The 16,429-nt window shown below is 47.9% G+C and overlaps 1 protein-coding gene across 10 annotated transcripts in view; it reads right to left on the reverse strand.

The window, feature by feature from the left end:
- LOC148023417 (serine/threonine-protein kinase VIK-like) overlaps window positions 1-16,429 on the reverse strand; it is a 250,602-nt gene that overhangs the window by 30,114 nt on the left and 204,059 nt on the right. For 8 of the 10 annotated variants that reach the window (XR_015693647.1, XM_087696367.1, XM_087696365.1 and 5 more), the window contains 2 exons: window positions 14,875-14,937; window positions 14,662-14,783 (listed from right to left, as the gene is read on the reverse strand). Coding sequence is in view for 9 of the 10 variants with exons in the window: in XM_087696367.1 (XP_087552493.1) it covers window positions 14,662-14,783; window positions 14,875-14,937 (185 nt within the window). In the remaining variant the exon portion in view is untranslated. Of the gene's footprint in view, window positions 1-14,657; window positions 14,784-14,874; window positions 14,938-16,429 lie in introns of all 10 variants that reach the window. The other 2 variants (XM_087696369.1, XM_087696368.1) reach the window with 1 other exon arrangement.

A 16,429-nucleotide genomic window follows, 5' to 3' on the forward strand; every position in this document is an offset into this window, starting at 1 on the left:
CTATATAAAACCTGTCCAACCGTTCCAGGACTCTGCCTAGCCGCCTGTATCCCCAAGAGAAGTCCAGTGACCTCTTCCTCTTGTGAAAGGCAAGGTCTCTCCAGGCATTGTGTGCTCCGACTACCAGTAGAAAGGCCTCCCATGCCTCCTGCTCCTCCCTCGGCATGTGCTGGTAGTTTCTTTCTCTGCCCTGCTGGTGCTCCAAAGCCTCCAGGTTGTTACAGTCTATTCCAACGATCCAGGAGTCTACCTTTCGGAGTCCATCTGCGATCTCCACCCAGAACCTGCTGCATGCCCTAACCTCCGTAGGGGCATAGACATTGAGGACTCCAAGGCACGAGTCCCCAATATCCAATCTAATCCATAGAACCCTCCCTGCCACTAGTGTCCCGTGGTCTCGTATACAAGTGGTGAGACTCGGGCCAATAGAGGTGCATACATCTCCAGTCTTGCCGTTGGAACCTATGGCGTGCTCCCAGTAAGTGTGCGAGTTTCTTGGGAGTACCTTCCCAATCTGCTCGGCTTGGGTGGGAGTGAGCTTGTGCTCCTGTGTAGAAGTAAGATGTCAATCCGTCCGACAAGGGTAGGCTGCAGCTCCTACAGAACAATCAACTTCCTGGAACCATGTGCCCCACTGCAGTGGAGACTATTCACATTCCAGGATACAAGGTGTAAGCTCATGGGAAAACCTGTGACTGACCAAACAGGCATCTGTTCAGTGTGGAGGCTGCTGATGAGGAGGAAAAACTATGGGGCATATAAGTACGCTTTGCCGATGGCAAACTCCAATCCCCCATGGTGGCCCTTGGTCAGACCATAGGCGTGATAGATGCTCCAAGTGGTACTATCAATACATCTATCAGCCGCCATGCTGAGAGTCGTGACTTTGTATACTGGTAAAACGAGCGACCTTTGCTAGGGGCCACTAGAGCACATCCTGCGGAGCTCTCTACTGTGGAGGGGCTTGAAAGATAATGCTCAAGTGTGGGACCTCGACACCAGCCTACCAATTAATGTCCATCATGCAACTAGGCCATTGCTGTGCAAACAGTGCTTGTCCTTCCTCTCCTATCCAATGGTAGGTGTAGTCCGCCACTTGACTCTTCAGCTGCTCCTCTATCTGTGTCGTCGTCCACTTCTTTGAGTGAGAGGCAACCTAAATATGGTATTAGAAGATAAATTCCTAGATGCATTGCAATTTTATATCTAGGTGATGACCAACATTGAGAGTGTAAGATTTCCTTTTGTTGTAAGATGGTGCCATATCTTGGGAAACAGCTTAAGTGAAGAATATATATAATCTCTTGGATTTTTTACATTTATATTATGAGAGGACTCTATTACGCTTGTATTCTATGTTTAAGATGGTGCATCTTAGGGCCAATCCCCAAGGTGTAGGAGAGCTGTAGGAGCCATAACACTTTGGGGGAAAGCTCTTTGTGTGTGTGAATTGAGGTGTTGATCACTTGTAACTCTCGTGCCGGGGGCCAAGCCACTCTTGAGGTATTGCTGTGTCAATCTCCCTTCTCAACTCAACTCCTCTTTGGCAACCTGATGCATCCTGCAACACCTTCTCATCCGCCAACCTATACACCTCCTGCCAGGTCCTGATGGTGTGAGCCGGGCCAGCCTCCCAACCAGCCCACTGGGTGTGGGGGCGCTCTCTGATCTGTACCCCCTCCCGATTTGTGACCTGGGGGTTCCAGATCACCGGTTGATGATCTATCTCCTCCTCGCAACCTAGGGGGGCTCTGAATTAGGGCCTTACGGAGGCCTTGCCACACACGAAGTAAGCTAAGTAGGAAGGGGGATCTGGGGGGGGGGGGGGGGGGGTTGATCTGGGCCATCGTGAAGATCCATCTCAAGGACGGTCTCCAATCCCCGCCAAGCCTCCATCTGCACTCCTGGAGGCCCTCCTACAGTAGGACCTTCCAGGTGTGCCCTCTTGGTGTGAGACCGTGGACTACAAGCTTGTCCAAAAGGGCCATACTTTGATACTCTGGGTCAATGATCGCAAGCCCTCCCTTTGACCGATGCCGGATGATGGTTGCCCATGTCACCTTGGCCCGAGAGTCCCTGGAACTCCGCGTCCGACCTGGCCTAGAGGAAATTCGTCACTAGGCGGCGAAGCTGAGCAGTACAAGACAAGAAGCACCAACATGAGGCGATGTACCAAGCCGTCACTAGGAGAACCTGGTTGATCACCAGGGCTCGGCCCGCAAGGGAGAGGTGAGCAGTACTCCAATAGGTCAGCTTCCACTGAATAGAGTAGAGGACTAGGAGAAACTGCTGGGCAGGGGTGATGTCGAGTCCCACCTGGAACCCTAGGTAGTGGACGGTTTGCCCTCTGCACACCCACCTAAATCCCACGTGGTCGCCCCACTCCGTACTGGAGTCCGGATCTGTAAGGAAACCAACCGACTTCCACCAATTGATTTTCGCTCCTGCTGCAGTATAGAACACCTTGAGAGCTAGTCTCACTCTCTCTAGCATCAACTCAACGTCCTCTATGTAAAGTGATGTATCATCTGCATACTCTGAGTCTAACAGCTTCGTCTCCTCTCTCACTGGAAGTCGAAGGCCGCGTAACCCACTCACACGTGATCTGAGGAAGTGAGACATCGCCTCTGCAAAGAGTAGGAACAGATACGGGACCAATGGGCAGCCTTGCCGTACCTATCTCTCCATCCGAAACTCCTCCCCTCCTGCCACCTATGAGAATCCTATTGGTGGCCGATCTATAGAGTACGGAGACCCCATGGATCCATGCATGAGGGAAGCCCAACCTCTCCATGGTGCCCTCCAAGAAGTCCCAGTCCACCCTGTCATAAGCCTTCTCAAAATTGAGGAGTAGTACAACCAATCCTTGACCACTATGTTGGGCCCACTCCGTCGCCTCAAAGAAGGTAAAGACATTGTCTAGGATGCTCCTATCCTGGACAAAGCACGGGGCAGAGTCGCCTACCAATCATCTTTGCCAGTGCCTTGTAGGCAACTGGCAACAGGGTGATCGGTCTCCATTGGGATAGCTCCAACCGGTCTCCCCCTTTGGGGAGGAGACTGATAAGACCTATCGATAAACTCCCTGGCATTTGATTTGAGCTGAAAATCTCCCGGAAAGCTAGCTACCTCCTAGAAAGTGGTGAAGAAGGCCTTAGAGAGGCCATGGCATTTCTGCTCATCCTATGTGTGGAAAGCCTTCTCTAATTCCTTGTCTGTGAAGGGAGCTAGGAGGGAGTGTCCTATCTCCTCTTTGACGAGGACGAACGAATGTGATCCCAGACCTACTGTCTTCAACGCTATTCTCTGGCTTAGGTTATCTCTTGCTGAAAAATGTGTTTTTAGTAATCGGTGGCAATTCACCTCGTTTGGTTTAGAGCAAATCCTCCCATACTAATCCCGAAGGCTGCGTATCTGCTCTCCTGAGGTGCGGGGCTGGTGTGTCTAAAAGAACTCCCTGCACATCGTGTCTCCCTTTCACGCCCAGAAGGCTGCTGAGGTGCGGAATGAGAACTTCGAGCGCCTATCCTCTAGGCCGACGATGGCTACTCATTCACGCACCTCCTGTGCGTGGAGGATGGGATCCCCTAGTGCCTCATCTAATAATCTCTACGTGGCAACTAGGTCCTGCCGAAGTGCTTTCTCCTCCTCCTAGCACTGCTGCCTGGCTTGTAGGGTTGCCTCTTGGTAGATACTGCTCGACTCAGCTAGGATCTCTCCAACCTCCTTTGCGATCCGGTTCCTCCTGCTCCACTCCCTAGTCCAAATTTGCTCAATTTGTCTCTTCACCTCCTCTCTCCTGTAGATCGAGTTAGGGATCCGACAGGATCGTATACCTAGGGAAGATGCAGGGGGATCAAGTCTCAGGAGGACCGGGAATATGGTGGATTGGCAAGTAACTCGCGAGTTGCGTCTGCCCAGCTGAGCTAGACCATGAAGATCCCTTTGCCCAATAGGACTGCCTCCACGATCTGCCTTGTGCCGATGCGTAGTGTGGAGTGAAGCCAGTCTCGAAGCTGGGCCCTGGCTAGGGAATGACCTACTACCTGACCATAAATCGTTGTTTCCATTAGCTCCATCTCCTTAGCATGGACGGCTAAGAGCTGCTCCTCAGAGAGGACTATGCGCAAGTTGTTTGACTGTGGGGCACTCGCAGAGTGCGCCGGTGTCAGATCAAAGGTTTCCATTGCATGTCCCTTGTAAGAGAACTATCAATCACGTCGTGGTCCTACCTGGGGGGGGGGGAGGGAACATTGCTGTTTTTGATACACCGTGGATGGGTCCGAGGTTGCGGATGGGGAAAGCGCACCGGAGGGGGGAGGGGGGCAGCGAACTGCCTGGGCGAGGAGGGGGGAAGTCTCGCCTGGGCGGACTGGGGGGGGGGGGGGGGGAGGGGGAGATGTTGGGGCGGGGGGAAGGGGGGCAATCACGCCTGGGTGGACAGGCGGGGGGAAGCGCCAAGCAGGCAAAATGGCCAGTCGTGTGGGCGGCCATAAACGGGGAACAGACGTCCAAGCGAGGGGCAAAACGGACAAGCAAGGCGGAGACGGGGGGGGGGGGGGGGGGGAACAAAGCGGGCTGCGATTTTTTTGGGGGGGGGGGGTGGTGCGAAGTGGCGGAGTGAGGGGCATGATCCCAACTAGGGGGCGGGCGCGAGCAGGTGAAGGTGAAGGGCGTGATCTAGACGGGGGGGGGGGGGGGGCAAGCGCGATCAGACGGAGCGGGGGGGTAGAGCCGAACGTCGTGACGGTGCTGAGCTTTCACACAGTTCGATTACTTATCATGTTTTACATGTTTCGAGTGTGAATGCACATTAGCAACCCTAAGGTCTAAGGGTTGTACTTTATACTCATTACACACTTTAAAATGGAATTGGGTGTCATGCAATGTCTTCACTCTCACTCAATCTATCGTCAATTGTATACTCTCAGCAGAGAGCTTCCATCTCCATCCTCACAGTCCAAGGAAGCAAGGGTAAAAAATAAGAGACCATACTAATCATGATAGATTGACTCACTTTGAGCCTTACATGAAGAGGGGAGCCTTGAGATTTCCAATACATAAAACTATCATGAATTTGGTAGGACATCCAATAAAGCAATGCTCGAGGAGGTATATCGACACCAATGGGATATCCCAAATGTCAGGTAATATTTCCTTTAGAAATAATAGCTCCTTGCCAACCCAATTTTTACAAATCACTCTACATACAAGAGATCAATGTAGATTTTTTTAGCATTAACATGAAGGTCTAAGTCCAAACCAAACAGACTCCAAACAGAAACCACTAGGGAGAGAGAATCCAACAATCTCCCCAACAAAGAGAGCATGGGATGGGGTATCAATGTAAACAACAAAGGATTGATAGGGCATTCTTTACGAAGAGAACAGGATAAAGCAATTTCATCTGTGACTCCCCCATTAAGTGCAACCTATGCCATTGCATCTTGGCTGGTAGTGTCTATAAGAGAACTCATGCGGAGACCAAAACACATGTTAGACATCAATTTCCGCATGAAGGACCAGTGACATGATCAAAAGTCTTTTCAATTTAAAGTGCATGGGAAAAGAACTTTGCGCAATAGGCGAATGACTACAATTTTCCAATCTAAAGGCATTGGTTTGGATCTCCACACATGTTGGCAAAGGTGACATGCAATCTTTCTCTAACTTAGAGACATTCTCACTATCATTCTATCCTTAGTAAAAACTAAGCTGAAAGAAGATTTTTTATTACTTTTGAAATGGCATCTACAAACACAACATGAACAAATTCCCTTTTCAACTTTACATCAAGTATGAGAGCTTTTTTCTTATATTGAATAGTGATCTCTTTTGCACGTGAATTAATTAGTCAATTGCATACAATGACACCATGGCATATCAAGCAACATATCACAACTCTCAACTAGAGCAATGAAGAACTCTTCGTTATCCACATATCCCTATTTATGTAACTAAAGCTTTCCAATGAGTGGTGTGACGGGCTCTACATGACTCTTACATGCCATTCCAACTTCCCCCATGGGTCCCATCTCATCTTCTCTCATGCCTAGAGATGAGCTGCCATGTCTAGAGAGATAAAGTTAGCTCGTGTACCATTATCAAAGAATATCAATACATGCTGATCCTTTATTTTGCCCACGCTCTACATGACTCGGTAGCATCATCATTGGGCTGATTGGGCTTCCTTCCTGTAAGATCTTCCTGATTTTCTGATTTTTCAGCTTGCTACCTATTGGAACAATCTCTTGCATTGTGACCCTCCTATTCACAAACAAAGCATTTATTTGCAACCATAAAATCCCTACATTGTTCCAATGTTTTTCAACCCTTTATTTCTTGTTCTGGCCTCTTTTCACATTGATTTTTAGATCTTCCCCTTTTCTCAGCCTTAAACAACTTTTTATTCAGCTTATCCCCACTCTCTAAGAAGCCTGAATCCTTCCACACAGCAAAGCATCGATTGTAGCAGCAATCTCTATGAGCTGAGACATGCTAGATAAGATGACAAAAATCCATAATTCTTTTAGGTAGCCCACAAACAAAGGCAACGAGTGGGCCAACGAAGATTGCGAATGCTACAACTCAGCTCGAAAAGAAGAAGCATCCTGAATACCATACTGTAGGGACAATGCTCGTGCATTATCCCCAAAAACAGCCCATGCTTCCATCCCTCCAGATAGCTGAATTTGCAGCAAAAAAGATTGGTTGAAACATAGAGGCAAACGAGAAAGGAGAGCCTTAAAGGCATGAAAAGGCCTATGGGTCAAATCCAAAACCAAAGGATAGTGATCTGACAAGACATGCTGTTGCTCCACCCACATATCAATGACTACACGAAAAAAAGAACGACTTTGAAAAATGTAGATCCTATCAAGTCTAGCCCAGGTGTTTGGATGTTGAAGAGAACGATAAGTATATCCAAACTGTGAAGGATGCATCCAGGACCACATGTCCTGTTTCAAAGACACAGCTGCCAGAGCATCCCAAGCCTACCGCTCAGGACCATCCATGACCGAGTGTGGTGAAGTCGCCTGATCCGCAATCACACATGCATTAGAATCACCCATAACAAAACCTTCACGAGACATGGAAAGGCAGTGCAAGTCATCCCAAAGCTGATGCCGTTCCCGAGCAATAGAAGAAGCATATACGCCCACCGGTCACAAAACCTCTCCCTCATATATGATTTCCAGCATCACAAATCTGCCGTGAGGGTCCTGAGAAACCAAGGATGGTTACGAAGAAGATCTAACGGCCAATATAACTCCATATTTATGTGGAACCCAACCACTCAAAAAAACTGTATAATCTTTATACACAAGATCTTGCCAAAGCATGTTGTTTGTGCTCCACAGCACAAAAAACATCCCAATTACCAACTAACACAACTTTCCACAACCGATGATCTGCTTACTACACGAAGAAATGCCTTTAACATTCCATAAAGCAAGCCTCATGATTAACCACAGGAGAGAAAACTATTGAATCACCACTTTCCCTTTCCCTTTAACATCAGTAGCTTTAGCTGCCTGAAATCTTCTCTCTCTTTTTTTTTTCGTAAAAAATCTTCTCTCTCTCTCTCTCTCTCTCTCTCTCTCTTTTTCGTAAAAGGTAATTGTATTAATTACGAAAAAAGTACAAGATTACTTGATTACAAGATGCAGAGGAATCAAAGCGGCAAGGAGTGGTTGGTTTCACCTCTTCACATGATGACTTGACTATACGAAAAAAGGTAATCAAAGCGGCGCAAGGTGAAACCAACCACTCCTTGCCAAACAGCCGACAAAAATAACCAGACTTTCTTTGCGATGGGGCAAGAAATAAATCGGTGGCGGGCGGATTCCACAGCAGTGGTGCAAAAGAAACAGTGGCCATTGGAGATTCGTCGCTTGGAGAGAGCCGAAGCAAGCGGAAGACCACCAATCATCATTCTCCAAAGAAAAACTTTACATTTGAAGGGTGTCTTGTTCAACCAGCTCGCCATCACAGTTTCCCTCCACCATGACCGGGATTTACGTAATCCCCATAAAGCATTCGCTTTGGTGACGAGCCATTGACGATCTTTAATCAGAATATGATACACTTGGTTAGCAGAAGCTTTGCTTAAAGTCAGCCGGCCTTGTAGGTCCCAATCCTGCCAGGGATGATCCGAAGCAAGGGCAGGAAAGGGTTGTCTGCTCTGGAGCACCCTCAAAAGCTGTTCCCATAAAGGCCTGTATCCACGAGGGATCCTGAAAAGCCTCCTGGCTGTACGAAAAGATATAAGCACATTGCATCTGGCAAGGGTGGCATCCGCAACTGAAGACAAACCCAAATGGGCCATCCGGTTGAATTGTGTTCTGAGGTCCTGTTTACCTTCCCATGCAAGTAAACGCGAAACTGCCAGCAACTCCAATTGAAAAGAGTTAGTGGCTAAGCGATCCTCCGCTGGATGCCACTAAGCCTTCTGGAGGACGTGTTTCCAGGAACACACCAAATGAGTAAGCAGCGACAAAGAAGAACTGGAGAACCACGAATCAGCATTAAGAACATGCCACCAAGAACTCCGGATCTGGGTATTGCCATGTTGAAGCCCATGGCCCTCAAGGAAATAACGGGCTATATCGACCCATGGATGATGATCCGAGTACATGGCGCGGAAAAGCGACCAACAGAGTGCCTGCATGTGAGTTTGGGCGTCTAAAATAGCTCCGCCACCCATGCGTTTGGGGGTGCACGCATGCGACCAAGAGATCCAGGAAATACCTGCATGCAATGAGTCTTTCTTCCATAGCATGAAACGAATAGACTGAGTAAGAGCATTGAGAGTCATAGTAGTCCAGGGCAACAATGGCAAGAAATATGTGAGCATTGGCAACATAATAGTCTGGGCCACTTTGAGGCGAACATGGAAAGGCCAGGCTTGAGATTTCCAATACATAAACTTAGCCACCATTTTCTGAGAAATCCACTGCAGTAGCTGCTTTGGGGGAACATCAACACCCAAAGGGTACCCAAGGTGCCTGACAATGGAGCCACGAGGAACAACCAGACCCTGCCAATCCAAGGACTGCAAATCCGATTCCGTGCAGCTGAGAATGGCTGATTTGAGGGCATTGATGCGAAGGCCGGACGCCTGACCAAAGAGGCCCCAAACATCCAATGCTCTTCGAAGGTTATCCCTGTCCGCACGCAAAATCATAAAAGTATCATCCGCCAGGGATTGGCTAATGAAGTGCTGTCCTGTAGGAAGCGACAGTCCTGCCAACTGAGAAGAGGCTGCCATATGAGATAACATCAAAAGAGCTGGATGTGTTGCAAGGGCAAAAAATAGAGGGCTCAAAGGGCACCCTTGTCTGACAGAGCGGGCAAGGACAAATGGCTCAATAACACCTTCGTTCAGCATGACCCGCGAAGACGCTGCAGCGCTAATGGTGTATATGAGACGAGACATCCGCGGACCAAAGCCCATAGCACACATAAGTTCAGCAACGAAAGACCAATCTAGATAGTCAAAAGCCTTTTCCAAGTTCAGTTGAATCAGTACGACCTCCTGATTGGAATGCCTGGCATAATCAATTGCCAGTTGAGTATTCAATACATTGTGTAGGATATTTCGGCCCTTAATAAAACCATACTGTAGAGGGTGCACAATGGCCGGGAGATGCTTATGGAGCCGATTCGCTATTACTTTGGAAAAGATTTTGTACATTGAACCCATCAAAGAAATTGGGCGCCACTGTGTCAACTTAGATCGCGAAGGAGCTTTTGGAAGCAGTTTAATAAGGCCTTCTTTCCATGAGGAAGGCATGATCCCCGTTTCCCACACCTGCTGAAACAAAGCCTGCAAAGGTTTCACCAGTTGGGTAGCAAAAGCTTCAAAGAACTCATTAGTGAGGCCATCCCAACCCGGGCTTTTATCCTCAAGCAAGTGTAACAAGACGTCCATAACCTCTGCCTCACAAATATCGGACTCCATAGTAGCTTGCATGTCTTGCGGAAGCTGATTGCGGACCAGGTCATAAAAAGCCGAACGGGCCTGAGTAATTTGGGCCGAAGGTGGAGAGGTGGAACCGAGAAGGTCACGGAAATAATTCCTGCACATATGCACAATAGTCTGCGGATCTAGGATAAGGTGGCCTTCTGTATCCTCGAGTCTGGTCATATTTTCTCGAGCAGGAGAGGCATGGAGACCTCGAAAGAACTTATGGGCCTGACATGCACTATCTTGCAAAGTTTCCGTCAGATGTTGCAGTTTGGCCTGCTGATATGATTTCAACTGGAATGCTTTAATAAGATCAGCCACCCGCATGTCCAGTGCGAGCAGAAATGCATCATCCGGAGTGTCCACCAGCAGAGAACGAACCAAGGCCAGCAGATCCTCTGCTGCCTTGCGACGCTGCCGACAAAGAGAGGCATGATAAATCCCATACTGCCAAGCGACCCGCTGCACAGTAGAGAGCAATCTTTCAAAAGACGCAGTGCCCTGAGAAGAGAAGTCCAAGACGAATCTGTCAATCAATTGCTGCATATAGCCCTGAAAGAGTGCATGCTTCAGGTAAGATGAGTTGAAGCGCAAAGGAAGTCGGTCCAGAAATCGCTTGAAAGGTGCAATGGGTTGTGCAAGCAGCTCAAGCTGCAGAGGGAAATGGTCTGACAAGGCATATTGCTGCAACACTCTGATGTCGAGCGTCTCGGGAAGAAAATCATCATTTTGCATGATATACATACGATCCAGTCGCGACCATGTTGTTGCATACTGGGCAGAATGGAAAGTAAACCCTGTAGAAGACGGGTGTAGCCAGGACCAGAGATCTTGCTTAAGAACAACAAGAGCCAACTCATGCCACATACGACTCTCCGGCGCGTCCATTACCGAATGCTCCGATGTGGACTGGGAAGAATCCACACACATATTAAAATCCCCCATGAAGAAGCCTCGTCTGCCAAGTGACAAGGAGGTCTGCAAAGTCTGCCAAAGCTCCCGACGAGATAACGAATCATTCGGAGAATAGAGGCCAAGTAACCATGAGATTTCCCCTTCGAATAAAATTTCAATCACCAAAAAGCGGCCATGAACATCATTTTTAATAAGCATAGGCTGATATTTGTCATGTACAATCATGAGCACTCGCGAATAATGCATGGCCTGTGTCCCTGCATAGAACAGTCGAGAGCCATTGCAATCCACTACTTTTCTGGCTTCACCGTGACTCTTGTGCTCAATAGCGCACAGGACATCCCACTGATTTTCATGCAATACCGTCCACATGGCATGTTGCTTGTGGCGCGAACAAATTCCTCGCACATTCCACGTGGCTATTTTCATGTGTAGTTAAAACCAAATCAGGTACGAGGCACAGCTTGCCTCGATTTGACTTTGTCAGCAAGAATGTCCAGAACTCCCTCGTCCAAGAAATCCGCCAACACATCAAAAGAGTTCTGAGGACCAGATTTGGAAGTAGACGGCATATCTGCTGGCTTGGGGTTGGAACGGGGATAACGACGGTCCCACGGGGTAATGACATTACCTCTGGTATCAAATGCCAGCTTAGCAGGGGGGCCCTTTGGACGATCTGAATACATTTTTTTGGCGGGCTGATGACGGGGGGCAGAGGAAACCATAGCAAGAGCAGAGCGCTCGGAAGACAACATTTCCTTCCTGCGCATATATGTACGCATGGAATCTTGTGAGGGAGTAGGCACAGTATTTTCCATGCCAGCAACAACCCTGTTGCCTTTTTTTGCATGTACTTCCACCCAATCAGTGGCACGGGAATCCAAACCCGAAACCTGTTGTTTACCTTTGGCCAGAAGTTGGGGCTGGTGGATAGCATCCAGCGGAGGGGCATCACACACCATATCTTCCGTGGGCGGCGCAGCATGGCCAACATCGGAGGTATGTTGCTATTCCGGGCATTCAGCCATAAAATGCCCCAACTGTCCACAGGAAAAGCAATGCCCTGCAAAATTGCCCCATTTCAATCGAAAGTGCAACGGATGCATACCCGAGCAGTTGAGGCGCAACCAAGCAGGCCTTTTTCTTGCAGTGTCCCATAGCATACACAAGCGGTTGCGATTCACTGCCCGGAGACTGGGAGGGACGAGAACAGTGCCCACCGCGGCCATAGCATCCTTCAACAGTGGCCAATAAACAGCCGGGCAATTTTCCACTTCCACCCACACAGGGCATTCACGTTACAGCAAACGCTGAAAATCTGCCATTGGGCGCCATGAAACCACATGAACCAACCGGCGTTCAAAAAATAAAGGCAGTTTAGACAGGAGAGCAGCACGGTGCGTCTCTGATTTCAACAGAACCTCAAAAAACCCCCGGGAGCCAACAAAAATCTCTTCAACACATTCCCCTTGTAGCAGACTGTGCAGCCACTGGCGAATACGGGAAAGCAGCGGGATTCGACCAATGAAGAAGAGTATCACAGCGTGATCATAAAATACCGAAAAGGAGCGTAGGACAGTTTTTGGGTCGACGGTGGCGTCCAGAACATCGTCAGGTGCTGAGTCGGAAAAGGCTTCCTGATTATGTTGAACGTAATCGCCAAGCAACGTGTTGGCAAATTCCAGCAAATGCTCCCAGTCAACATCCTGGGAGTCCACAGGATCTGAAGCAACCTAAACATAGGAACGATCCTGAGAAACACCTATCTCTTCCGAAGTATGCTTGGTACGTTTACCCGCAGACTGAATGTCGGGACCAGGGGGCATCTCTTCGTTGCACGGAACCATGTCCTCAGGTTCCTCGGCATCAGAATCCGGGCCAAGTGCTGCCACTGTTTGGTCTATGAAATCCAGATCCAAACCAGCCATCGTGTGACAAGTTGATCTTGAAGGAGGACTGACCATGTCTCTCTCCCGCTCTCTCTCGCGCCTGCTGGTCTGTACAGAGGCGCTGTCCAGGGGTGTACTCTGCAAAGACAGCTAATGAAAGCTGAGCTGTACCTGTCACCGTGCAGGGGCAGAAGGGCGAAACAAAGGCCTGTCGGTCGCAACGGCAGGACGGGACAGGCTGGGGTGCCGGGCAGGGATCCGTCAGGTCAAGGTACAGGGCAGCAAGGGGGGCCGTGGACAGGGCGTCTGAAGCAGGGCGTCAGGGGCGGCTGTGGACAGGGCGCCAGGCAAAGAAGGCGTTGACGGCGGCAGGCGCAGGGCGTCAGGAACAGGGCGCGATGGGTTTCGCTGGCGGCGCAGGGAGCAAGCACGAAGAAGGTCGAGGACGGACGGATCTGCAGGCGTCGACGGGGCTGAGGAGGCGCGATGAACAGGCGAGCAGCAACGGACCGTCAGGCGAGCAGCGACGTAACGTCGGGCAGCGACTGGGCGGAACGCGAGCGCGCAAGGAAGACAGACGAGTCTTCAGTCTGCGACAGCGCAGATGAAGGCGACGAGAGGGCGTGCAGGACCAGGCAAGGGCAGGGCGGCACGACGCAGGGGCACCATCGCTGTTTGCTCCGTCTCAACCCGTCGCGTCTTCATCACAACACCACTCCGTCTCTCTCTCTCTCTCTCTCTCTCTCTCTCTCTCTCTCTCTCTCCCATTAAATAGTAATACTGGAAAAGTACAAGAGTCACAAAAAGACTAAACAGACAGCAGAGGAGTTGAAGAAACTGTTGTTTGCCATGAGACCAAATCATCCCTAGGGGGAATGCCCATATGCTGCACAATATCAAGCTGCCAGTGAAGAAGACCTCTTAGATGAGAAATATGAATTTGCACACCGGAATGGGAATAAAAAATGCATTCCAAGCAGCTGAGTTATACCAAACCCCCTAGAAGTGTAGGAAGTGAAACACAACCTTCATGTGGCAACATAGGATCTCAAAATTTAGGCTTGCCAAACATCCAAATCATAGGGACACAATAGTTCCCACCACATGGTGCCAAATCTTAGAAAAAAGGGACCAAATCTTTCTCTCCACTAGGCAGAGATAACCTGTTGACGACATGTCTCCATGCTTGTAGTGCAGAACAAGCACGAACCATTACAGATATTGCATCTAGAAGGTGCAGAAGCAAGAAAGAGGCCACCCATCAACATTCACCAAATTTACACTTTGCATTTATACACACACACACGTGCGTGTGTGTGTACCAGTTGTGAATTATGGAAAGTACAAAGAGTCAGATGACTATGAAATGTCAAACAAGGTGACTAAAGACACAACAACATGCCAAGGGTCCAAACCAGTCCTGACAAGATGATCCACATACTCAATGGTGCTCAATTGTCACTAAAGGAGACCTCTAAACCAGTCCTGACAAGATGATCCACATACTCAATGGTGCTCAATTGTCACTAAAGGAGACCCCTTACATTGCCGATATGAATGCGCACTCTGGAATGAGAATATCATTTTTTACATTAGTTTAATTACAGAACAAGTCCAAAAATGCTGAAAGTGCAAGATTACCAACACATTTGGCACAGATCCTGCCAGATTGGGGTTGCTAAAAACCTAGTCCCTTGGATGCATGGAGGCCAACAACAGAAAATATATCCTCATTTCAAAGCAAAAATGCGTTCAATTGATGCCATAAATTTGACATTTTTGACAAAGAAACAAGAAGCTTGTTATTGATTGTGAGGATTTGTATGAGTTGATAAAGGATGCCACTCAATGATATGAATGAAGAAAATATAATAGAATCTTACTTACAAGACCCTGTGGTGCCTGTCATATTATATGACTCTAGAATATTCCTTGATGAAGTTTCCAGCAGCTTGCTTAAGCCAAAATCAGCCACCTTCAAATGACCCGCATCATCCAATAACAAATTCCTTTTGTAAGGCATTCAATCAGTAAGATGCAAACATAAAATTTACAAACCACTCTGCAATTCCTCTAACACACTAAATAGATGACTCTCACTTGGGTGTTAGATCTCGATGGACAAGATTCAAAGGTTTGTGTTCGTGCAAATAATTCATACCCCTGAAAGCAATAGTTGGTTTAAATAAATATCACAAAACGAAAAATGCTAGTAGCTGAACAGTAAGTGTTTAGAGTCATCTCAAGTTTCATGCAAAAAAATCTCACATATAAAATGTAATACCTGTGATAAACACTTTCAGTAACTACTTCACTATTTCCTATATGCTTTCAAAATTTGGTGAACTGTCTTAAAGGATGATTCTAGTTGCTAACACTCACCATTTGGATTTTTTTAAATACAAGATTTAGAAACTACCGAATATTGTTCTGCTAGGCCACAGGTGTACGACCCAATGGACAAACTATTACAGATTCTGGGTATCAGCTGCGATTTAGCGATGGATATACAGAGGTACTTCCTAGCACTATCTTGCATGCATGCAGAGCAACAGTTGGCTCCTCTGATATATAGGATCTATTGTAAGCTTGTGTACTAGTGCACAATTCTCCTCTTCAATGCATCAATAAAGCTCTGTTAGAAATGATGCAGTGTGTTACCTATGGTTGTATTTTCTCTAAGTCATGTGTAGACCATATTAAGTACTCGTCCCAGAAATTCTCAAAAAGGATGGTGAAGTGCATGCAAAAGTTGCAGGAAAGTGCATAGCATGTTCTACTTTCCATATTTTGGCTTCTTTGGTTGCTGTATGATCCATTTTGGCCAGTATTCCCACTGGATAAACAGTCAGTGTTTAAGAGAGCCCTAGAAATTGAGAAGTTGCAAACATAGCAGACGTGTGCAGAAGTGTGTAGCAAAACTACCTTCTAGCAGAGAGTTCAGTTCAATTGTGTTTGGCATAAGCACAATAGGCCAACACTCTTGTGTTCCCTAGTCTATTGTCACACCTGCAACCCAATTGAGGGAGGATACACCTGGTCTGCAGATTGCTCATCAGTCATTTGTTGACTGGCATGGATCTGGATTTGGGCACACTTTACAGAGCCTCGTATCTCAAAGTCTTGTGTGGATGGGCGTCTGCTCAGAGAGACATGAAAGGGGGGATTATGTGAGGCCAGATCAGACCACCGTCACCTCTCACTCTCAATGCTAAGAGGATAAGCCAGCTGGCTGCAGGCAAACGCTCAATTTCCTGTCAATTTACTGCTACAGATCTCAAGCTCCTACATCTTTGTAGTGCATGCCTTATGATAGCAGTCCAGAAATCATGGCATCAAAACACATGCCAGAGTGTTCAAGAGATTGATTCATCTCATTCCCCAAGAGAAACTGGGGCAAATTGGAGATTGCTTGGTGGAGATCCCTCTAGCAAAAATAAAATTGTATTAGCATCTACAAGAGGCCAGATCAGCCTATGAGAGAAACAATAGCTTAATTTGAAGCTCAAGTAACTATCATGTACCCTAAGCAGAAAATCAAAAAGCATGACTGGAAAACATCTAGCTAGAAACAACAAAAGCTCAATGAACCAAAAGACTAGAGGACTTTTCCCTTCCATTTTACGAAAGTAACCCTCCAACAACTATCACAGTC

The sequence above is a fragment of the Lygodium microphyllum genome, chromosome 16, assembly GCF_053477565.2.
Source record: "Lygodium microphyllum isolate KBCC chromosome 16, Lygodium_microphyllum_v1.1.10, whole genome shotgun sequence".
NCBI lineage: Eukaryota > Viridiplantae > Streptophyta > Polypodiopsida > Schizaeales > Lygodiaceae > Lygodium > Lygodium microphyllum.